The 23,945-nt window shown below is 49.7% G+C and overlaps 3 protein-coding genes across 9 annotated transcripts; 1 reads left to right on the top strand and 2 right to left on the bottom strand.

Annotated features, from left to right (window-relative positions):
- Nucleotides 1–1,163: 1,163 nt before the first annotated feature.
- Nucleotides 1,164–13,270, bottom strand: LOC118512790. Of its 7 annotated transcripts, none has more exons than XR_004906352.1 (6): nt 12,748–13,270; nt 12,079–12,294; nt 5,617–7,324; nt 4,297–4,409; nt 3,701–4,140; nt 1,164–2,765 (listed from the first exon to the last, which is right to left on the bottom strand). XR_004906352.1 is itself a non-coding variant. In XM_036057708.1 (5 exons), exons 2-5 carry the CDS (start codon nt 12,290–12,292, stop codon nt 2,563–2,565), a joined length of 2,238 nt encoding a protein of 745 aa, XP_035913601.1. In that variant the 5' UTR covers nt 12,293–12,294; nt 12,748–13,269; the 3' UTR covers nt 1,164–2,562. The 7 variants fall into 7 exon arrangements, 3 of the variants coding, with proteins under 3 accessions (XP_035913601.1, XP_035913603.1, XP_035913602.1); XR_004906351.1 differs by having other exon boundaries at nt 2,246–2,765; nt 3,726–4,140; XR_004906354.1 differs by lacking the exon at nt 12,079–12,294 and having other exon boundaries at nt 12,748–13,268.
- A 108-nt stretch (nt 13,271–13,378) lies between these two features.
- LOC118512789 (xanthine dehydrogenase-like) lies at nt 13,379–18,765 on the bottom strand. Its single transcript, XM_036057707.1, has 6 exons — nt 18,311–18,765; nt 17,479–17,651; nt 16,573–17,413; nt 14,448–16,513; nt 13,794–14,382; nt 13,379–13,725 (listed from the first exon to the last, which is right to left on the bottom strand). Exons 1-6 carry the CDS (start codon nt 18,372–18,374, stop codon nt 13,655–13,657), a joined length of 3,804 nt encoding a protein of 1,267 aa, XP_035913600.1. The 5' UTR covers nt 18,375–18,765; the 3' UTR covers nt 13,379–13,654.
- Nucleotides 18,720–23,760, top strand: LOC118512788 (xanthine dehydrogenase 1-like). Its single transcript, XM_036057706.1, has 6 exons — nt 18,720–18,842; nt 18,931–19,103; nt 19,172–20,048; nt 20,113–20,363; nt 20,938–23,389; nt 23,459–23,760. The coding sequence occupies exons 1-6, from the start codon at nt 18,803–18,805 to the stop codon at nt 23,527–23,529; spliced, it is 3,864 nt and encodes a 1,287-aa protein (XP_035913599.1). The 5' UTR covers nt 18,720–18,802; the 3' UTR covers nt 23,530–23,760.
- Nucleotides 23,761–23,945: the final 185 nt, after the last annotated feature.

The following is a 23,945-nucleotide window of genomic DNA, read 5'->3' as shown; positions in this document are numbered from 1 at the left end:
GTAAAGTAGTCAGCCTAGGTCAGAGGCTTACCGTCGAAATGCACCAGCTGATCACGTGAATCTGGGAACAGGAAGAATTACCGGAGCAGTGGAAGCTGGGCGTCATTCACCCAGTCTACAAAAAGGGCGACAGATTGGAATGCTCGAACTATCGTGCTATTGAAGTCCTCAATGTCGCCTATAATATCCTGTCCCTGATCTTGTTCTGCAGACTTGCCCCCTCTTGCTACGAATGTCGTCGAAAGCTACCAAGCTGGTTTTGTTGAAGGCAAATCCACCGCCGACCTAATCTTTACTCTTCGGCAGATCCTCCAGAAGTGCCGAGAGCGCCAGATCCCTACGCACCACCTCTTTATCGCCTTCAAGGCAGCCTACGATATCATGGATAAGAATGAGCTATGGAACATCATGGAAAGTAGATCCGGCTGTTAAGGGCCACCATGAACGGGGTGCAGTGCAGAGTGAGAGTATCGAACATGCTGTCGGTGTCGTTCGAAACTCACAGGAGTCTGAGGCAAGGGGACGGACTCTCCTGTCTACTGTTCAATATAGCCTTGGAAGGTGTCATACGAGGCGCGGGGCTGGACAACGATTCTCTATCGGTCTCTCCAATTTCTTGGCTTCGCGGACGACATAGATATCGTTGGCAAGACGGCAGCGAAGGTGTGTGTGTGAGGCGTACACCCGACTGAAACGTGAAGCAGCAAGAATTGGACTGATGATCAATGCGACGAAGATGAAATACCTGATTGCCGAAGGCTCTGATCTTGATGGAGCCCGAGTGGGGCAGCAGCGTGTTAGCCGACGGCGACAACCTCGAGGAGGTAGAGGAGTTCTGCCTTCACCGTCTGCTGAGATCCAGAACACTTCGAGACCGCACGAAATGTGAGATCTATCGCACACTGATTCGCCCGGTGGTCCTATATGGCAACGAGTCTTGAACCATTCTCGAGCGGAGGATGCAAACGCTCTGGGCGTGTTCGAGCGACGCATCCTCCGGACCATCCTTGGCGGTGTGTTCGAGCATGGAGTGTGGAGGGGAAAAGGATGAACCACGAGCTTGCTGAGCTATACACGGCGAACCGGACATCCTGACGGCGATAATTTCTTTCACTCTTACGTACTGCTTCAGCAGCAGACGAATGTCGTTCCTGCCCCCCTGTGCTGTTCGTTTTACGTTACAACGTTTATTCAGCTAACAAGTGCTTCAAGGGGCTTTGCCGGTTGTGTGTCAGACTCAGAACAGGAACAACTTGAAATGAGAACAACTCTTACCGACCCTCAGATCGACTCCCTTCCCGGTCCTAGTGTTGTAGGTGTGTTGCTTTATAAAAACGGTTCTAGTGGTGATCTCCCTAACTCGGACCATTTCTTTATGAATTGAATCAGTTAAAAATTTCCATTTCCAGATTTTTGAAATAGTAACGATTTGCTGCATACTTCTCTAAGGTGAATACAAAAATTTTGAGTCCGACCGAGGGACCGACTAACAGTGCGGAAAAACATCATTACGTTGATGAGATATGCATTCGGAAAGGGAGATAGAGCGAGAGATTCTGATTGGTTTTAAAAATCCTTTAGAAATGCTGTGTTCCCGCGTGTTACAAGGTGGGCTCTTTAGAACTCCCGCACCAGTCCCGTACAGTAAGCTCGTGCCATTTTACCATTCTCTGCTACGTTTGATTGCGCTTTTTGCTATGTTGTCTACTTTCACCCCGTATTTTCAACCACGCCTTCGAGAGTATCCTATTTTAGCCACCGTGCATACAAACTAAACAAACAAACAAAAAACCGGTGGAATATCTAATATCTTACACCATTCGTAGAGGCTAGCCTATTACCTAAGGTAAATAATCCTACACAACACATCATCATCATCATCATCACAAGGCCGAAGGAGCAGGGATTGCTACACAATTGGTGATAAAATGGTGATAAAAAGAGTAAGGACCAAAGCAGATTGAATCCCACAACACCCAACGCGTTCCAACCAGTCTTCTCTACTTCTAGCCACTTCTCTAGTCGCTCATTATGATTCTCGAATGATACTAACAACACCTTTGCTTTTAGCTTATCCTCTGTGTGTGTGTGTGTTCTTCGATTCCCTTTCACGCGTATGCTTCTCCATACAAAATAATGCTGATGTCGTGAGAAGAGGTTTGAAGGAGAATAGTAGTAGGAAGGTCTACAAAGTCTACAAGTCTCGTTAAAGCTCGCTTGGAGAAAGTTGGTAGTATAAAATAGGTACAATAGTACGGTGAGTTGTAGTAGATAGATAGAAATAGGCTGTGCGTGTGTGTGTGTGTGTGCGCTTGCTGATTCTGATCCGAAAAAAAATGGGGAATTAGTAAACTGAGGTACACAACCACACACACACACACACATGCTGCCAGTTTAAAAGTTAAGGATACATTAAAATCTCATCTCAGCTCGTAATAATCGTGTGCTGCGGCGTACGGTTTAAAAGTATCACACTTGAGGATCACACACCCGATCCGGTCCCGCTCGGGTGTCCGTAAACCACCCACGGCCGGGATCCGGTATGGTCGGATCGGATCGGAGCTAGTATTTGAGACGACCGTCGGCCGTCGCTAGAGAGGCGTGCCGTGTCATCGGTATCGGTGACGGTGGTCCGGACGAGTTGCGGCTGTCGGATGACTGGAGCAGCGGTACACCGGCGGCCGTCAGCCGCGTCTTGGTGTCGTTCTCCTGAAACCGTTCCATAATTTTGGCCACAATCATCGACGGCGGAATGTGCGGATTACCTAGGGGTGGAAAAAGGGTTGCGAACGTTAGCTGACACCTTGCGAACAGTGGTTGGAATAAAATTAAGCACGAAGAAAAAAAGAACAGCAAACAAAAAAAACGCTTCATTCAAAACACGGAGGCAAGGATATAATAAAAGTAATGAGCATAATGAAGTACAGATTTAAAAATAATAATATACAAGCATACTAACGTAAATGAAATGTACAGTAATGGAGTGGTACGGGGTTTTTTTTAATGTGTATGCACATTTAGAGTTCTTAAGCAAACCATGCAGATATTAGCAGGACATGTCTGCAACTTTCAATCTCACTACACTGTCCACTTTAAATACACAACCGTAGCCATTTTGATTGAACAAACGTCAGCATTCTTTAGAAATTTGCTCAAGCCAATTTGTGGACAGTGTGATTTGTATGAAAGTCGTAGAATGTTGCCTGCCACGCTTCTCGAAGTGTTTTGTTCATGCTGGAAGAGATAGTTAAAAAGTGCAGATTTGTCAAATAATACGGGGTGTTTCAGTTGATAATGTTTTGTAGGCTCCTTAGATGACATGGTAAACAAAGCTAGTTGACATGGGAACGGCTACAAATGACAGGGGAATCTATTTCCTTTCATTCGGATGTTACCAGATGATATTCTAAGCGATGCTGATGATATTGATTGTTCACACCTGCAGTTCACAGTGCAGGGGTAAGTGCGTAACCTTGAGATATAAACCATTTGATCGATCGATCGATGCCTTAACATTATCAACTGGAAAACCCTGCATTCATGGTACATATCCACAATAAATAGGAAGTCATTCAAAACCGTGCGATTAATCGAAAATGGATAATAAATTACAAAATCAACAGTGTTCCAATGTACAACAGAGCAGGCAAGATCAAAACAAGCAACAACAAATATACAGGGAAGAGGTGAAAAATGGTACTTGTTTTCTCCTTCTAACAGCTTACACGGTTTTTCTCTCTCTCTCTCTCTCTCTTTGTGTTCCTGTTGCTAGCCACAACTGTTTCGGTATCCTCTTCGCAACTACAGCATCTCCACGCGTTTGTTAATGAGATGATGCACAGTAGGTCGTGTAGAGTACATTAAGTAAAGGTGCTAATAGACTAGGGCTAGCATGTTAGAAAACACCGGCGATGCGTGTGTGCGGTGACACGAACACAGAGAACGATCCGAGCGAAATAATTCGCGCCTCGTACCGGTACGATCCACCCGGGGTTGTGTGCTTGATGAGGATGAAATTATGCTAACACGGTACGCCCAATCGACCACCACCCGATCACGATCATGAGGTTAGGGGTTTTTATTTGCTTTACATGGGTCGCGACTGAAAGCGCTGCAAAATGTGCAGCTTTTCGTAATCGGCTTCGAGAAAGAAAGAATCGAAATGAGGAAAAAACAGATGTGATTACCGCGATGAGAGTCGTCACAGCCGCCGTGTGATAATGGTTCCGTATGTAACCCCACCCACCACCAACTGCTGCTGCTGATCGACACGGTTTTTCTTTGTGGATGACTCACCTACTAGTCCCCGATAACCGAGAACACTATTCTCATGGATGTGCATCGACAGTTGCTGCTGCCGCAGGAAAGCTTCCGTATCGACTCCACGCACTTGGGATGGTTTAAGAAACCTGGCGGAAGAACAAAATACCCAAGGGAGTTGTTTAATAAGGATTGGATACAGTGCCCTCGACAACAAATCCGGACATCTTGAAATCGTGATAATTAGTAAACATTCTACAAAATAATATTTAAAAAAAAAATCCAAACTGAGACATAAAAAAATCTTTTAAAGGTTCTCTGGCTTTCTAGGACTCATTCAACAGTTGTACAAAAGACTTTAAACAATGAGTGAAACTTGCTGTAGCCTAAAATCCGTTTAACGGGTGAGTTACATCTTATACTCACTCATTAAGAGTTTATTCTTGAATAATTATTTAACTCTCCGTGCCGACTAACCACTCACTCACTGCGTTTTAACTCACTCATGAGTTAAATAACTCATTGGTGATTTAACTCTCCGTGGCGACTAACCACTCACTCATTGCGTTTTAACTCACTCACCTCGTTTTTACTCACTCACCTCATTTTAACTCACTCACCTCGTTTTAACTCACTCACCTCGTTTATACTCACTCATCTTGTTTTTACTCACTAGAGAGTTAAATATCGTATTGGCATAACGCATCGATTGTTTAATAATTTATTTATGAACAATTTATCTTTACGGCTCGTTATAGTATTGTATTTTCTTAAATCATCGTGTGATCGTGACCAATGCGATATGCCAATACGATATTTAACTCTCTAGTGATTAAAAACAAGATGAGTGAGTAAAAACGAGGTGAGTGAGTAAAAACGAGGTGAGTGAGTAAAAACGAGGTTAGTGAGTAAAAATGAGGTGAGTGAGTAAAAACGAGGCGAGTGAGTAAAAACGAGGAAAAAAATCACCAATGAGTTATTTAAATCATGAGTGAGTTAAAACGCAGTGAGTGAGTGGTTAGTCGGCACGGAGAGTTAAATCATAGGTGAGTTAAAATAACTCTTCGTGATGATTTAAATCATCTAATTCATTGCTAAGATTTAAGTCATTCACTCATTCTGATTCAGTTTGCACATCACTAGCTTTTACATTATCAACTGAAAACCCCTGTAAGCTGTGCGACTGCACCCAGGCGTATCTGACCGATCCGTCAACGAGTCGAACGAGCCAGCCCAATGGTCGCAAAGTAAAAAAATAACTGTTAGATTTCAAGGTGTACGGATTTGAGTTTGACTCACTGTAAGCCGGGTTCAGCCGTGCGTCGTTCACAACGCACAACTCTAACCAGCACGTACCGTTTCGGTATTTTGGCCAACACATCCGTACTGTGCGGTGCCGGTCCGAAGCCCAGATTGAGCAGTATCTTTTCCGGGTCCGGTTTGCGCGCATTCAGCAAACTTTCCACGCTCGAGCAGCGGCTGGAATCGGACTGCAGCGAACTATCCTTTACCAGCATCGTACTCCGGCGCCTTTGAGACGATGGTTGCTGGTGCTGGTGCTGCTGCTGGTGTGCCTGATGCTGCTGCTGCTGCTGGGAGTCCTGCTGTATGCTAAGCTTGCTGGACGTGCGCGGAATCGGACTAACCGGAACGGAGCGGGTAAGGTTGTTGATGCTGCCATTGTTGATGCTTGAGCTCGTGTTAAGCGACGAAGGGTTCGGGCAGCTATTGTTACACTCGCCGATCGCAAACGAATCGTCATCATCGTTCATCTCACTAAAGCTGCGCCCAATTTCCATCAGATTGTAGCGCCGTGCGGTGGCCCGCGGGTTCTCGCTCGAGCTGCGCCCTATCCGTCCGATGCCCATGCGGTGCGTTTTCGGTTTCGGTGGGTTCAGGTACGCATCGTACGCGTGGCCCGGCACCCCGGACGCACCACCACCGTCCAGTATGTTTTCCTTTTCCTCCTCCTCGTCTTCCTCGCTGATCATGCCCGGGATCAGTTCGTCCGATTTGGGGAACGATTCGTCGAACGAAAACTCGTACGCATCGGACGGATCCACATCGACCACGCTCACTTCCAGCGGTTCGTGCAGGTGGACCGGCGAAACGGATCGCTCATGTTCCTCGTCCTGCTCGCTTGCCCGTCCTTCCACCTCTCCAACCGCTCCATCCGTACGGAAATGTGGCCCAGCAGTGGTGGCTGGCTGTAGCGATTGCGGTGCAGGTTCATGCATGTGCCGGCCATCTTCACGAGTTCCACTCGCACCACCACCACCACCACCAAGCATCTGGCGAATGTCGAGCTTTTTCGCCTTTATTAAGCCGTACTTGGCTTTGTTCATGTTGAGCTTGTCGTAGAATTCGTTTATTTTGCTTTTACCGGCCACAAAGCGCGAGGGAACGGGTTCCTCGGCGTTCTTCTCCTGTGGCGTATCCGGATGTTCTGCGGACAGGACATTGTCGGCCACTGTCATTGCTGGACTCTGGTCGACGAGATTCGATCCCGTTCGACTAAACTTTCCGAGAAGCGATTTTTTCGACAAAAAGTTGCGAATCGATAGCCCAGCGGTTGCAGGTGTTGCGTCCGTTGCTGGTTCTTCCGGTTTGATTGCTTTCGGTGTGCTGGTGGCAAGTTGCGTACAAGAAGCCGGTTCCGATGGAATGTTGTTCTTAGTGTGGTTCGGGTCGATAAGTACGCGTTCCTGAGGACCGGAACCCTCTCGAGTATCATCGTAAGAAAAGGCAAGCTGCTGATCGTCTTCCTCCGGTTCCGTATCGTGCCGGTCTACCGTTTCTTCCCAACGACCGTGCGCGTCAGCATCGTCCGGTTGCTGTGAGACGGTGCCCGCTAGCTGATTGGACCGTGCAAAGTCCGGTTCGTATGCCGTCGGATCATCCTGGGCGGGTGCGACGGTATCGGCGCCGGCCGATCCTCCTCCTCCGGCGGAACTTCCGGCTGTTGGTAGCTGTATCGAGTCGACCCATTTCTGTACCGAGGCGGGACTTTTCTTTCGCATTTCATCGACGATATCGTTCAGCCAGTAGCGTACACGGGATCGAACTGGAAGAGGAATGGTACCGGAACAAGTGTGATTAGTATGCGAGTTACTAAAAAAGCGAGGTGTTTCGAGTGAAATTAGACCCAAAAAAAACTATTTGTGCAACGGCAATAGAGTGAGAAGGAGAAGCTGAAACATCGATGCAAGGCTCTAACACGCACTAGGGAAAGTGAGGACAGAAAAAGGGAAGAGAGTAGATCATGATCATGTTGGAGGTTGCGAAAAACAAAATGTCTGACCGTCCATCTTGTCCGGAGGATCCTCTAGCAGGAACAAACGGGAACTATTATAAAACAAAACTTGTGTCACTATGAATGAAGAAAAAAGGGGTTGCTGGTACATAACATCGGTATGAAAACAAATGTGTTTCTTTATACTATTGGGGATCCAGTATCAAATGCAATTTGGAATTTTGGAACAACGAAACGTTCAGTTCCCTGCGCACAGACATACACGGGATCTTTTAAAACAAGTTTTCTGTTTTACAGAGTTTTAGACGCCGTTCCGTGCCACCAAACAACAAATACATCATTGGTAGAAAATTGTACTTAATGCTAATGCGTCACTGTGCGTCGTAAACGTAAAACTAATATTATCTTCGCACCCACACGCGTAATGGCGGACATTAAACGTCAGTAAATAACTTATTGTTTGGTAATAAGTTTTCACTTTTGCTGTCCATCGTCTGAACGATTGTCCACTGCTGAGATATGGACGGTTTCGCCCCTTTTCACCAGTATCTGCTTTACTGTTTGACAGGATCGTCACTCATAAGCTTCTGGAGCATGGATCTGGCTCCGAATCGATGTTCCTGACTTTCTCCAGAAGTGAGAAGATAAAGGACAGCCCATATTGGGTATGGACCTAACCAATGCGTCAAACTCTCTCAAGAAACGCGCAGATAGTATAAACAAAGCTTAAAAAAATCCAATGTTTCTCGGTCTGCACCGTATCGACCAATATCGCAGTATAGTTTGATAAAAGACGACGAATAGTTGAGAATATAGGCTACTAGATATAGTCCTAGTCCCCATACTATTTACTCAGACTCATCTCCTTCTTCTTCCTTGGCACTTCAACCTCGAGAGGTCTCGCGGCCTGCCATTTTTTGTGGGTTTCTGTGAATAAATTTTACCCGTAGTAAAGTAGTTAGCCTTACGTATAGGGAGGCGATTTGGATGGGATTTGAAACCCGGTCCTGCCGTGTGAAGACCGGCGTCGCTGTCACTTCGGCCGCCCCACAGACTCATAGCCATCACAAAAAAGTGGGTAAAAATGAGTCTTGCCAACTCTCACTTGGACCACCTCCTCGTACGCTGGACTGACTATCATGGCAAGAACCAATCTATATGCTGGATTCGTTGCAACTCTCCGAGATTGTGATACAGCGATCGTCTTATTCATTTTATTCCCATCCAGGTAGCAGTAAGCTGTCACATGCTGTGGGCCCAGATCTAGAGGCGTTTGTAATTCTCCACAATTTCCCGATCATCGTGCCACACACTTATTGCACTTTTACTCACAATAGACACCCGTCATGGGATTTATCCTAATTATTCTCACAACTTCCGAAACTTGGTCGTAGTCGGTAGACCTGCGCACTCAACTCACTTATATGTCTCGAACGGATACGATGCAGCTGGGACGCTCGTTCCTCCATCGCATCCCCTTTCCCAGCGTCCAGATATCGTAGCAGATGTTCAATTTCCATTCTTTCCAAAAATATCACTTCAAACATAGTTCGTACTAACGAGTGCGCAACACGCGACTGGAGCTGTACTCTGTAACGCGGCCAAACATGTACTGCCGGACAACAACGGATACTGGTGGCAGCAGTTTACCAGCAGTGCTGCTGTGTGCGTTGAGTTGCCAAACACACTCACTCACTCACCGGGCTGGGCTGCTGGATGGTGGTGGTTTCGCACGAGGAAACCGTGTGGAATCGGAGCGATACCTTGAACACGGGGCGCAAACACCACATGTTTGCCGATGGATCATCGTGTACCGGAGCACATCCTCCCTCGTCGTCGTGGGTTAGTGGGTTTTATGGGTGGCGAAGAGAGAGTGAGAGAGAGAGGATGGTAGATCTTATCAGGACCATTTATAGAATCATGGCGTGCGTAGTAGCATTGGCACACAGCTAAAGGGTGTAAGTAGTGGGGCCAGGTTTCGGTTTGGGACATTTGTCAACAAATGTCGCGCCGGCCAGTAATCATTGAAACGGAAAGCTGCACTCGCGCTATTTAGCTGGCACTGGCGTATCGCGTGTTTCTACGATTGCCTTTCGGGGGTTGGGGTGGTGATTAAATATCTTAAAATTGCATCCATAAGCACCGAAAAGGAAAGACACTACAGATGGTCGTAAAAAGAAAAGCCATAAACGAAAACGTCATCAGAAACGTGTTGGTGGTTCGGGAGGGCGATGAGTAATGCGAAGATTGCGCCCGTGTTTGGTTTCTAAATGAACCAATGAACTCGATCTCCGACAGAGGATTTTTGGGCGTAAAAATAGATGCTTGTTATTTCCTTAAAGTATCTAAAGATTTATGACAATACTTGAAGTTGAAGTTATCAGGCGCTACAACCGCTTTGCAGTCTTGGCCTGCTGTAACAATCCTCGATACCGCTCACGGTTTAGCGCCGTCGTCTGGCAATCCGTTTTCCAATACTTCGATACTACGTTACAATACTTCAATGGGCTAAATGTTGGTCTAGAATTCTACACTCAATAAATATTCCACAGAAATATTGTATCCCGAGAACCTCCGGGTTACAAAGCTCTTTTTAGGCTTTTAAGTTCAATCGGTTTGAAGATCAGCAGCTAGTCCGTGTTGGTCCTGGCAGCATGATTGGGGTAAAGTCCTACGATTAAGATTTGCTGAAAATTTTCGATTGGTCGCTGCTGAAGCCAGTTGGGAGTCCCCTAGAATTAGGACGGATTTAACAAAATTGTCACAAAGACGGCTTAGTATCGGAACATGATCTTTTGTCCAGGATATTCCACTACAATACATGTTGGGAAGCCGAAAAATTTGTAGCTATAGGACGTTTCCATCCTTCTCCAGAAGTAAGAAGGTGTTCTGAAACTTGAAACAGCTGTAACAAGCCGTCAGAAAATACCCTAATGTTAGCAAACTAGGAAAAATACGCATGATGGAAAAAAAATCTTCAAAGGCAGTTTTTCGACTCTATTATGACACCGAAATCGGCTGACAACGGTGGAGTATTTGGAAGACTTTTTGGAGAGATTCGCTAGAGCATAGGGCAACCGCATGGAACGTCAGTCTAGCTTTAAAATATGAGGCTTACAGTACAACCGACCAACACTATGATAATAGAAAGACATTCTGAGGTTTGTATGATTAAGCCTCTGGGAAAAAGTGAGATCTAGGCTCTCAGCAATATAGACACAAACACTGTAAATTATTAAAACTGTAACAAACAATGCGCCACGACCAGACAGCGTGTAATTGTAAGGAGAGAGGAAAAAAAAACACACACACACACATTCCACATGAGATTAATGTAACCGGGCCACCTAGCGTGCCCCTGTGCGTGTGTGCCACAAACATTCGCGATTCGTCATTTGAATGAGATCGTTCAACAACAGTGGGTGGAGGAGGAGGAGGATGAGAAGGAGGTTCGGTAAGCTGATCCCTCACAGCCGGGCTGAGCCGTAACTGATAATAGTAAAAGTGCACAGAAACACGAGCCTGCACAATGTGCTTCGGGGTGATCCTAGCACCTTCTTCACACGCACTCCCCGGCCCGGCCGGTTTGGCCATCACTCTGCTTCTTCGTCTTTGTCGCTTCGTGAGGTGGATGTTGTTTTCTCTCTTGTTGTGTTGTCCTAGCCTTTAGTTTGTTTGATTCATTGCTATGTCGATTTTGTGGTGTTTTGCTACAATCCCGGGACCAATTCGCACCGTTCCCAAGACGTGGCTGTACGGGGGCTGCAGAGTGCGGGAAAGGTTTTGAAGGGTAAGCGAACGAAAAATATTTGCCACCGCGTACCCACCGGGGTCAAAGTGAGGTGTAGGAGGGGACTCGCACTTGCATGTGCTTTTCGGTTTACGGTTTGGTGCAGTATGTCCCATCCGATCATAACAATATTGAGCGATCGAGGGTAAGCGTGACGAACGCGGATAGATGTTCGGAGAGTCCAAAAAGTATTTGTCTAGCTTGTTTTGCTTTTAAAAGAGATTATGAAGCGCAATAGATATAGAAGTTTTGGAAGGTTCAAACATCGATGTACAATTTTGATCTGCATGGTCCGGTAGAATAAGGAGTCCTTACTGTGGAGGAAGGACCCTGATTAAATTAGTTCCTGTAGTCGAAATGTTAATAAACCCATTTGAAATTGAATTGTGTCTTGTATTTCCTATATACAGGCGATCATTTAGTGATCTGTACTCGAACGACTATTATGGCCGAATATTTCTCTTCGGTACATACTGAATACTTTTTGGACTCGACCGTAATTTTTTTTTCCCGGCATGCAGTGCGTGATAATAAACATTTGCACACTTCACTACATTCAGAGGAAAGATCGGAAAAGAGTAAAATCAAACGAGAAAATAAAAACCATATTTCAACGAACTCAACGTGTGAAGACAGAGATAGAGCATTGGATAGACGATAGAAACACACATCTGCCGCTAAGGTTTACGTTTGTCCGGCAGATGCCAGCGTTGTTCATTCCGGCACAGAGTACGGCTAAAAAACATTCAGTGCTGCTATTAAGGGGAACACAAACCGTTAGCGGTTCCGCGAGCCGAGCTTTCCGCAGCAGTAGCCGGTTCCGTGTTTTCTTCCCCGGCCAGGTCTGCCGTGCTCTGGCACGGTGGTCGCTGTTCTGTTTCTGCATCCAGCACATACTCCTCCCGCTGATGATGTTGGTCTTCCGTGCTGTGCTGCTGCTCCGTTAGCGATCGGATAAACTGCCGGCGTTGTTCGTTTTGACGGTCCATCGCTTATTGCGTTGGTTGCCAAGGTAGCGCGAGAAACGAGTATGGAGAAAATTTGTACGATGAGTGTACTAGCCAGCCAGATTCGGTTGCTGCTACTATACTGCTACTACTGTGGATAAGAGTGATGTACCCCATGGGACACTGGAAGGATCCAAACCGTTTTCTATTTCGAGGTCATGAGGTTTTGTACGCCGTGCATGACCTTCCCGAGAGTGAGGAAACATCATCATCAACATCTTATAGGCTTTGTAAACCATAACCAATCGCGCAGGTGACACAACGACACAGCGGATATGGCAGGTTGATGTTAATGAATTGTCGCGCGCTCATGGATATCCTTGGACGGTAGGAACACACAGACCAGCGCTTTTCTCTAGCGTTCCTGACGATGAATCAGCACAGCACGTTTGTTTTTTTTTGCGCGGGACAGACAAGCAGGGGGTTGAAGTTCTTACCTTACGAACAAACTGGGGATGCTGTGCTGGCGCACGCACTGCTGCGGTACGGTTGGGACGGATGATTTTTCTCTCCCCAACTGCACGACCCCCAGTCAAGGACGTGTGTGGGCGCTTAGCGGCTGGATGATCGTGTAGAGCAGTTGATCACCGCGAAACAAAGCCCCAACGGGGTTGCGCTGGTTACAGGTACTCGAGGCTGCTGCTGTGATTACTTCCGCCAAATGCTGCTCCCATTGCCTTGGATGGGTCTCGTCTGTGTTGTTGACACCGCGGAACACTTTTTTGCTGCTGCTGTTTTTGCGATCTTTAATCACCGAAAACTTTCCGTCCAAACAAACGCACAGCTCACGACTACTGGCCGCAATAAAATTTACACCTCCGCTTTTGCAGAAAGGGTCCAAACAAAAGGAAAAACAACACGAACGAAAATTAACACCTACGAAAAACCCATAAAATATATCCACAAACAACACCACCACCAACCATTGGCGATTCGCGGAACGAGCCTGCACATGACAGCTCCGTTTGACAGCACGCCTGTCAGCTGATTTGTGTTGTGGTCGTGGCACAGTGGGCGTTCGCCATGATAGTCCGATGCATTTTTGTAGGTATTATTGTTTTATTTGTTTTTCCGCAACGTGCGCAAGCCAGGTGTACAGATTTTGTGTAATTTCTTCTATTAAATACGTAGCATCTCCAGTCATCTCTAGGCTATTTATTAAAACCCACCTTCAGGTATTTAAAATTTCTTTGCTTGTGCATTGTATTTGCAATTGAACTGAAAACTCAACATTTTGTGCATGTTTTGCAACCGGAAAACTGTTTCTTACTTTAATTCAAACCAGCACTACTTCCCAAGAAGTTAAAAATACAAAATAAATAGAGTGTAAATATGATCGGCCCTTCATTCATATTTGTACTGTTCAATGGAACTCTCCAGCAGAGCAAATATTTTCTCCGGTGTCATGCCGCTACCTAAAACGTAAAAGATAAACGTGTTTCAATTGCGATCTCCCCTAAACATCACTTTTCGCACTCCTTACCCATGTGCAACCACGTGTCCGGCAGTCCGGCATCGCGCCGTGCCGCACGCAACGCATTCCGGACGGCGTACACGATCACGGGACTGAGTGAAAAGGCCGGTTCACCGGTAGCCTTCGAACGCAGCACACCACCCGCATTGGAACTCTTGCTCAAGAACGACACCCGAAAGTCGACCGGGATATCCCGATGGCCCGGCACCTTATAGTTCCAGGTACGGTTGTTCACGAGCGCACCATTTTTAGGAGCGTACACGAGCGCTTCCGTCAGATAGTATCCCAAGCCCATCACGAACGCACCCTCGATCTGTCCCACATCAATGCCGGGATTAAGGCTTTCGCCCACATCCTCCAGAATGTCTACGCGACGCACCAGCACCTGCCCCGTAAGGACATCCAGCTCGATCTCACCGCACGCCAGTCCCCAGATGGTGTAGGTGCGCATGTCAGTCGGTGTAGCGAAGAACGATACCTGCAGATCCACGTCATCCAGGCTGGCATTACGGACCATTTCCTCCCAGCTGGTGCGCCGCAGTAGCGTCCGATAGGGTCGGAGTCGTTCGAGCAGAATCTCACAGCATCGTTTGACGGCCTGTCGGAATGCTAAATTCGTTAGCGACAGAACTCAAAACAGGATATCCCCAGGGGCATACTTACGAACGCGACACCGTCCGTTGCCTGGGTGTGCTGGGATGCATTGGAGTTAGCATTCAACAAGCTATCGGACGGCTGCACGACAATCTTCTCCACCGGTACACCCAACAGATGGGCAGCCACTTGGGCCACCTTCGTGTTAATACCCTGCCCCATCTCAATGCCACCGTGTGTGATCGACACACTTCCATCGTCACTGTACACCGAAACGACGGCATTTTTCATCGAGTTCAGCTCCAGCGGGTACTGCATCGGCATAATCGCAAGGCCCCGTTTCCGCCACCGATTCTCCTCATTAAACTGGCCAATCTGACGCTTCCGTTCGTCGTACTCAACCTGCCGCCGGAAGCGAGGAAGCAACGTGTGCATCTTATTCTCCCGCGAAATGTTTGCCATCCGCACGTCCACCGGATCCAGCCCGGTCCGGTGCGCGATATGCTCCATAATGTTCTCGACCATCGCTATGCCCTCCGATGTGCCCGGTGCCCGTGCCCACGTGTTCGGCGGACAGTCCGTGCGCGCAATCTTCGTGCGCAACTTCCAGTAGTCCGTCCGGTAGCAGTTCTTGAACAGATCGCTTGTTACGCCACCGAGCATCACGTTCAGCGTGGCTCCAGCATCGTGTATGAAGGTGTGCGAGAGGCGACTAATACGCCCGGCACCGTCAAACGAAACCTCATACTCACTGACGCTTCCGCAGCGCTTCCCCGAACCGGACATTGCCGTCTCGAGCGGCAGGATCATTCGAACCGGCACACCAGTACGGAATGCTGCCACCGCACAGGCACACGCAATTTGGGTCGCGCGGGTCAGCTTCGCACCGTACGCACCACCGATTCGCCGCACGGTGAGGTTGAGGCTGCTTTCCCGAACCTGCAGCGCCTGCGAAACGGCGATCTGTACATGGTCGAGCCATTGAGTCGCACAGTACACGTCCATCGAGTCAGCGTGCGGAACGCACAAGGACACTTGCGTTTCCATCGGCCCATGATACTGTCCGCGAAGATCAAACCGTCCACTGACCGTGTGTGTGCCTTCCTTCGCCAAATGATATCTGATCCCGTGCCGATCGTACGGTTGATCACTGACGCGACTATAGTCTAGCGCATCCACCACATCCTGCACCGTCGGCAGAATGATCCTGTTGCCGGCCCGTTTGTAGTCGACCCGCACCATCGCCGCAGCCCGGTTGGCCAGCTCGAAACTTTCGGCACAGATCAGACCGACGACCTGGCCCGCGAACTGTACCTCACCGCTGCAGAATATCTCCTCCACCTCGGCAAACCCCATTTCCAGTGGCATAAAGTTGTTGAACCCGGGAATGTCCTGGGCACAGAAGAACGCCCGTACACCGGACACTGCTAGCGCTTCCGACGCGTCGATCGTTACGATGCGACCCTGCACTTCGTTCGAGAGCACTAGCGCACCGTGCAGCTCGTTCGGCAGCACGGGCATATCGTTGATGAACACGGCCTGGCCGGAGCACTGTGCTAGGGCTTCGAGCTTCGGGATGCTTTGGGTGAGTGGCCAACGCTTCTGGTACGTGTCGAACGTTTGCCGGCCGGACGACACGAGCGGACGTTCGATCGGTTCGGTCCCGCTGCGAAGCGTACGACCGATGGAAGGATGGACACTGAGCGCAAACCGGTACAGTAGAGCGAGCGCAAGCTGTTTTCTGTACGCTGGAGATGCGTCGGGCAGTACACAGTCCGGCTTTAGCTCACGCTCGAGGATCCTTAACGCTTGGGAGAGGATCAGTTCCTCGAACAGAGGCTTCCCGGTCAGGTAGGACTCGGTCTGCTGGGCATGCACGAAGGAAGGATTAATGCCACCGAAGCAGATGGTGATGGAGGTGCAGAGCTTCCGGTCGGGACAGAGCTGCAACAGGAAAGCACCATTAACGTACGCCCGGGAGTTCTGTGCCACGGGCATTATTTTGTAGGAGCGAAGCGTCGTGCTGACGTGATCGTACGGTGGCAGTCGGACCGTAGTTAGCATTTTCTTGTGCATGTTGAGCTTGAGAAAGTCTAGCGGTGACACGGTGAGCACGTCACCGTCAGCGGAGCACACTAGAAAAGGGACGATTAGAGCGGGCTATTAGAATCCATTCTCAACGAAAAACACTTACCAACGGTGAGCTTTGCTCCGACGGTTTCTAGCAGCAGAAACAAATCGGACGGAAATTCGGGATGCTGATGCTTGAGCATTAGATTTCCCGCAATCGTACCGATGTTCCGTACCGGTAGATTGGCCATCTTTCTGACATGCTTCGCCATCGGTATACAGTACGCGAAGCTAAGATACTCTTCCGCCGTTTGCTCCAGCAGGTCAATAAGCTCCGTTAAACTTACGCCCACCCCAACTATTAGCTCGCGATCGAACGTGTGACGGTGCAGTTCCGCTATCGAGCTGATGTCTATGAAAAACTTTAAGCGATCCGACCGCCTGTAAACTCCGTGGCCAGTGTTTCCACCGACGAATGTGTACAGCTCGTTGTTGGTGATCGTCTGCAGCACATCGAACGCTTCCGAAACGGACGTCACCTTATACCACTTTCGGCCATCCGCAAATGTGAGACAGTGCGAGGTAGCAGTCTTTGGAGCGACCAGATCTTCAATGTCCACAATCGGAGGTTCCAGGTCTTGAGCGAACGATTTAAACGCGTCCAGTATCGATCGGTACCCGGTACAGCGACAGATATTCCCATCGAATGCCTGCTCTATCTGAGCGGCCGTTAGCGCAGGTTCCGATGTAGCAGCAGGGTCCTCGTCCAACGACTGATCACGTTTGCGGGACGCGAGCAAACTGTACATACTCATCACCATGCCGGGTGAGCAGTACCCGCACTGGGACCCACCATACTCTGCCAGTCGCCGTTGAATGGGATGATAAGGCTCTTGCTTCCGCCCACCGATACCTTCGACCGTGAGTATGTCCAGCTCGTGGCAGGAGAACACCGATACTAAACACTGGTAAAAGAAGAACGTTCACTACACTGCAAGGGACACTAAGGACGTTCTCCGCCACTACCTACCGAATTGGCTGCCCACGATCGACGTTCCCGCGTGACAGGATGAAGTCCGGACACGGTGACAACGCACGCGCCACAGCCACCCTCCCGGCACATAAACTTGGTACCCTTCAGATGTGCGTGGTTGCGGATGAAGGTGTTCAGCGAGGTGTCCAGCGGGACGGTGGTCGCGTTTACTGGAACGAGGTAATCAGTATGGCAATTGGTGCTAATGATGCTCAGAAAGAAAAAGTGAAAGTACTATAGCCTCCGTTCGCTCGCATTGATTTTTACAACCGAGTAATCCTCATTTTCGGCTGTTTAGATGGGGTTACGATCGTTACGGTCGATTGCGGTTCGAGAACGGTAATTGTTAGTTTACTGTAGAACCTAAACCGTGGGTCACCTTCAGGAATGTAAATTGGATTTAGATTGGACTTGAAGACTGTAACTTCAAACAAGAAGATTGTGAGTTTTTCCAGTGTGAAAGTGAAAACTGGCGTGCATTGAAGAATGAAGAATTCAAAGGATGGAATTACGGGCCGTTATGGACAACACCTCAATATGCGTAAGTAATTGCCTCAAAGTACCTTCAAAGTACCACTCAAACCACTAATGAATTATGAAAGATGGTAGATGATGATCCCAACCAACTAATGCCACATACTTCGGATGTTTTCGAATGCCACTTTTCAACCTTCACTGACTTCAGCAAAACTCGCTAGTCTTCCCCCGCGGGGGGTTTAAGACATTAAGATGTTTCGCCCAACTGCCAACGCCACATTCCATCGGCTGCAGATCAATTCACGCATATGAAACACGATCACAGATTCGCTTCAGTTGGTGCCTCGCTTACCCTTGTACAGCTGGCCGTTGATCGTGAGGCGTACCTCGGCCGCCATACTGATGTTTCCCGCCATACGTACACTCCCCTTAACCGAAGCAAACGAACTGGGCGAAACGAGTGAGCTCTAGGGCAACGCGAAACACTACGCGTCCAGACAACCGCACTCTACGATGCGCACTCGATCGAGGCTACTGGGGAACTGGTGGCGATTTTTCGAAATCATCGAACGGGAACCTAACCGAGTGCGTGGTTGCGCGTGGCGTACCTCACGATCGTACCCGGCTCTCTCCCAGGGTTCCACAGTAGACGTGAAAGGACGATTTGGTTTTTCATATTTCCCAAACACAACACGAGCCCCCAGACGGGTGCTGATGATGCTCGGTGAGGCGTGGACAATAGCGATGGAGTGGGTCTTCACCGCTGGGAACACCGCTGAGCTGGTCAGTTGGTCTGCAAACATCAGTCTTGGATTTGCGCTTGAATTGCGCGCTCGGTGTCGTCATGCACGTCAAGTTTACGATCAACGGGAAGCTCTACCAGGGTATATACGCATGCACGCACGCACGCACCTACCTTGCACTGTTACGCATTCATAACTCCTCTCTGTTTTTCCTCCCGTGCAACACCAGTTTCGCCGGATCAGCTACCGATCGATGCAACGCTGAACACCTTCATACGCACCAAGGCACATCTGACCGGTACCAAGTTTATGTGTCGCGAAGGTGGCTGTGGAGTGTGCATCGTGAACGTCGTCGACACGCACCCAGTTACCAAGCAACGCATCACCTTCTCCGTGAACTCGGTACGTGAAGTGGCTCGCTCGTTACTAGTGTGTTGCTTATCCTAGCTATCCTCTTCCGATTTCGTTAGTGTCTGTTTTCGGTGTTCTCCTGCCATGGCATGGACATCCTTACGGTCGAGGGTATCGGGTCGAAAGCGACCGGATATCATTCGGTGCAGGAACGGTTGGCCCAGTTTAACGGGACACAGTGCGGATACTGCTCGCCCGGCATGGTGATGAGCATGTACAGTCTGCTGGAAGCTAACAGCGGGAACGTTACGATGGAGGACGTTGAGAAGGGTTTGGCGGGGAATATTTGTCGCTGCACCGGCTACCGACCCATACTGGATGCGTTCAAATCGTTCGCCATCGATGCTCCGCCGGAAGATCAGCTGGCCAGGCGTGCGCTCGGTATCGTCTGCCAACCGGACATTGAAGATCTGCCCCGTGCGAGCTGTGTCGGGTGCGAGCGGGACTGTTCGGCCAAGAGTTGTTTCGATGACACGCTGGAGCTACAGTTTGTCCCATCCGACCGGCGGTGGTTTCGTGTGCGTACTGTGGATGAAATTTTTGACATCCTGCGTGAGGAGAATGCGGGCGTTGGTGAGTACATACTGGTGGCCGGTAATACGGGGCACGGTGTTTACAGGCGCCGGAAGGAGCTGCGCCTGTTTATCGACGTGCGCAATGTGGAGGAGCTGCGCAACTATTGGATCGGTAGCTCCGTCATCGTCGGTGCTAATGTGACGCTGAGCGAGCTGATCGATATACTTCGCGAAGCGGCACGCACCGATCGGCGGTTTGCGTACTGTGTGGAGCTGGCACGGCACGTCGAAGAGCTGGCACATCCGGCGGTCCGGCATGTCGGGACCGTAGCCGGCAATCTAACGCTGAAGCATCGCCATCCCGACTTCCCGTCCGATCTGTACGTACTGTTCGAGGCGATCGGTGTTGAGATGACGATTGGTAAGTGAAGGAGGAGCATCATCGGAATCACCCTTACTTTCACGACGCTGTTGCTTCGCCTTAGCCTCACCGAGTGGTGCGATGGAAAAGCTGCTGCCCGCCCAGTTTCTCAGCTTCAACATGCACAGACGCGTGCTGCTGAACGTTACGCTTCCACCGCTCGATTCGGACCGTTGCGTGTTTCGTACGTACAAGGTGGCGGCAAGGGCGCAGAACGCTGCCGCCCATGTCAACGGCGCCTTTCTGTTGCGGCTGTGCGCACGCAAAATCAACGTGGAGCAGGCCCACCTGTGCTTTGGTGGTATCGGACCGAAGGTAGGTGTGTGCGTGTGTGTGAGTGAGAAAATTTCCATCGATTGCTTTTCCAATAACGGATTGAATGGTAACGCGACTTGAGGGGCGAGGGTTGCTATGTTTTTCGAGTCGTAAGTTGAAAGTAGAAGGAACATAACTTTATTCGTGGCATTTTTAATTTATTTATAGAAGAGATTAAATGCCCACAATTCGTAGAGTTGAATTCCACCTTTGGAAGTGTTTTTTTGAAGCAGAACAAAAGACTTCGTTTTGCCAAGCGACGAACCTTAATCCACGGTAGTAATAGTGGTTGGTCTGGAGCAGAAGATCTGTAAGTCGCTGTCGATCGCGTGCGTCCATGTGGATAGCTTACAAAATCTTTCCCGATTGGATTGTCCGGTGTCATTCTAATGACATGTTCATGCCTCAGAATAAGCAATTGGATAAGTATTTGTTCAAGAGGCTTTCGTATGCTTTGAACAGGTCCCCAGGTCTCAGAGGTTCCAGCATCCTTCATCAGGGACAGGTGTTTTTGATAGATACATGACTGCAGAGATGACCATTTAAGACTTCATTAATAAGCCTTCGTACACAGTTCTCTCGTGCTCACCGGACAGAGCAATTCCTGGAAGGAAAGAACCCATTCAACAACGTGATGCTGCAGGAAACGCTTGCCGTACTTAATGCCGAACTAGCCGGTGGTCAACCGGAACCAACGGCCGATGCATCCTACCGCCGTCAGGTAGCGGTTGGGCTGCTGTACCGCTTTGTGCTACACATAGCTCCCCGTGATCGTCGTGTAGCCAATCCGATAGTACGCTCCGGAGGATCAGCCATACCGCGCCCACTCTCAACCGGTGCACAGTCGTTCGATACGTATCCCGCCAACTGGCCACTGACGCAAGCACTACCCAAGCTGGAAGCCTTCCAACAGACGTCCGGTGAAGCAATCTACGTGAATGATCTTCCAGCCCGACCGGATGAGTTGCATGCCGCATTCGTTTTGGCAACCGTAGCACACCGTCCTATTCAATCGATTGACCCTTCTGCAGCGCTTGCCCTTCCCGGTGTGGTAGCGTTCTACTCCGCCGAAGATATACCCGGCCAGAATGATTTTGCATCGCTGAAGGGTGGCATCAACACCGTCTTCCCGTTCCGGAACGTACCTGAGGAGATCCTGTGCAGTGGGAAAGTTCTGTACCATGGGCAACCGATTGGTGTTGTGGTGGCGGATACCTACGAGCTGGCAACGGAGGCAGCCACGCTGGTGAACGTATCCTATGGAGAGTCCGATGGGGAACCGATTCTTCCCACAATTGAGGATGTGTTTGCTCACGGCAAAGCAACGAACCACCGGTTCCTCACCCTTGAACCAGATGTAGTTGGACGATCGTACAATCGACCCGGAAGTACGACGGGTACGGTGAAGTTAACCGGCCGATGTCACTTTCGCAGTCAGGCTCACTTCACACTCGAACCCCAGACGTGTCTGTGCATCCCGTCGGAGGACGGCACCGGTATGGAGGTGTACAGTGCCACCCAGTCCAGCAGTATGGTGCAGATAGCTATCGCAAAGGCGCTCCAGCTACGCCAGAGCAGCGTCCACGTCGTGGTACGTCCCGTCGGTGGGTCGTACGGAGCGAAACTGTCCCGTGGTGCATGGGTGGCGAGTGCCTGTGCACTGGCGGCGTATCTGAGCCGCCGCCCGGTGCGTATGGTGCTGCCGTTCGAGACAACGATGCAAGCGATCGGCAAACGTATCGGGGGCCACTGTGAGTACGAGGTTGATGTTCGCCCGGCCGACGGTCGTATCGTACGGCTGTCCAACACGTACCACGAAGATCTCGGTGCGTCCCAGTACGAAGCGATGACGATGCTGTTCCGGGAAGCGTTCCGCAACTGCTACAGCGACGACAGCTGGAGGCTTCGGTTGCGTGGCGTGCTTTCCGACTCACCCAGCACCACCTGGCTTCGATCGCCCGGAACGGCGGAATCGATCGCAACGATCGAAACGATCATGGAACATGTGGCGCATGTGACCGGGCTCTCGCCCCAAGCGGTACGGCTCGCCAACATGGAACCGGGCAGCAGTATGGCCACCCTGATGCCAGCCTTCTACGAGCAGGTTGATTTCAAGGTCCGGAAGGCAGCGGTCGATCGGTACAACGAAACGAACCGTTGGAAAAAGCGAGGACTCGCGATCATTCCCATGGGACATCCCATCCGTTACTTCGGTGGCATGAATGCGTGGGTCTCGATCTATCATGTGGACGGTAGTGTGGCCGTAACGATCGGAGCGCCCGAGATTGGGCAGGGTGTCAACACGAAGGTGGCGCAGGTTGTGGCCCACACACTCGGCATCCCGTTGGCACTGGTTAGGGTGAAACCGCACACGTCCAACGGTTCGCCGAACGCGTTCATCGAGGGTGGCTCCATCAGTACGGACCTGGTCGCGTACTCGGCCCGCCGGGCCTGTGAAACACTGCTCGAGCGAATCCGGCCCGTACGAGAGGACAATCGCACAGCACCGTGGGAAGCGATCGTGCAGACGTGTTATCAGCGCCGTATCGATCTGTCCGCCTCGTACAACGCCAAACGGTCGGATCTGCGGGGCTACACCGTGTGGGCGTTGTGTGCCGTCGAGCTGGAGCTCGATGTACTTACCGGGCAGGTGCAACTGATCCGTGTGGACATACTGGAAGATACGGGAGAAAGCATGAACCCACTGCTAGACATTGGCCAGATCGAGGGTGCTTTCGTGATGGCACTGGGATACCACCTGCTGGAGGAGCTTCGGTACGACCGTACTACCGGTGCGCTTGCCAACTTCCGCACGTGGAACTATAAGCCACCGAGTGCGCGCGATATACCGCAGGACATGCGCGTACGGTTGCTGCAGAAAAGTTCCAACCCGGCGGGTGTCCTGCGGTCCAAGGCAACGGGCGAACCGGCGTACAATTTGGGAATTACGGTGCAAATTGCACTACGCTACGCGATTGCTGCGGCGCGCCGTGATGCCGGGCTGCCCAGCGAATGGCTTGAGCTTGGTAAGTAGGACGTGGGATGGTGTTAAACATAATGAAGATTTTTGTTGTTGTAATATTTCAATTTCACAGCAACTTCGTTGACGCCCGACAAGTTACTCGCACTAACCGGTACCACAATTGATCAGTTTGTGCTGCATTGAAGTGGCGATGAAGAGGTAAGCTAGCTGTAGCCGCTTCCGAATATTACAACAATCTATTGAATAATCTCAGAGGAGATCGAATTAAGATAGTTCGTTGCAGTAAAGCATTCACTAGTTCCCGTCCATCCAGTAATAGACAGTGTAATATAACTCAACTCTTCTTTATCATCATGTCAAATGTCTTCTTGAGGACAGTAACGAAACTTAATATCCAAGTACAATGTCGACCATGAACAGTTTGATCGTCTGGTGTCATTTTCATGATGTTGTCCAGCACATCCGAAAGCTACCGATATCTGTCCGCTTTAAAGGTTCAGCACGATAAAAGTGAAAGCTTTTGGAGCGGAGCAGTATTTGTCCAATTTTAAGGTCGCGATTAAGGAATTTCGATCAAGATTTCTTTTTTGGTCTAGCAG

This window comes from Anopheles stephensi, chromosome 3 (assembly GCF_013141755.1).
Source record: "Anopheles stephensi strain Indian chromosome 3, UCI_ANSTEP_V1.0, whole genome shotgun sequence".
Classification (NCBI taxonomy): domain Eukaryota; kingdom Metazoa; phylum Arthropoda; class Insecta; order Diptera; family Culicidae; genus Anopheles; species Anopheles stephensi.
The sequence above is the reverse complement of the archived record's forward strand: the minus strand, read 5'-3'. Positions and strand labels throughout refer to the sequence as shown.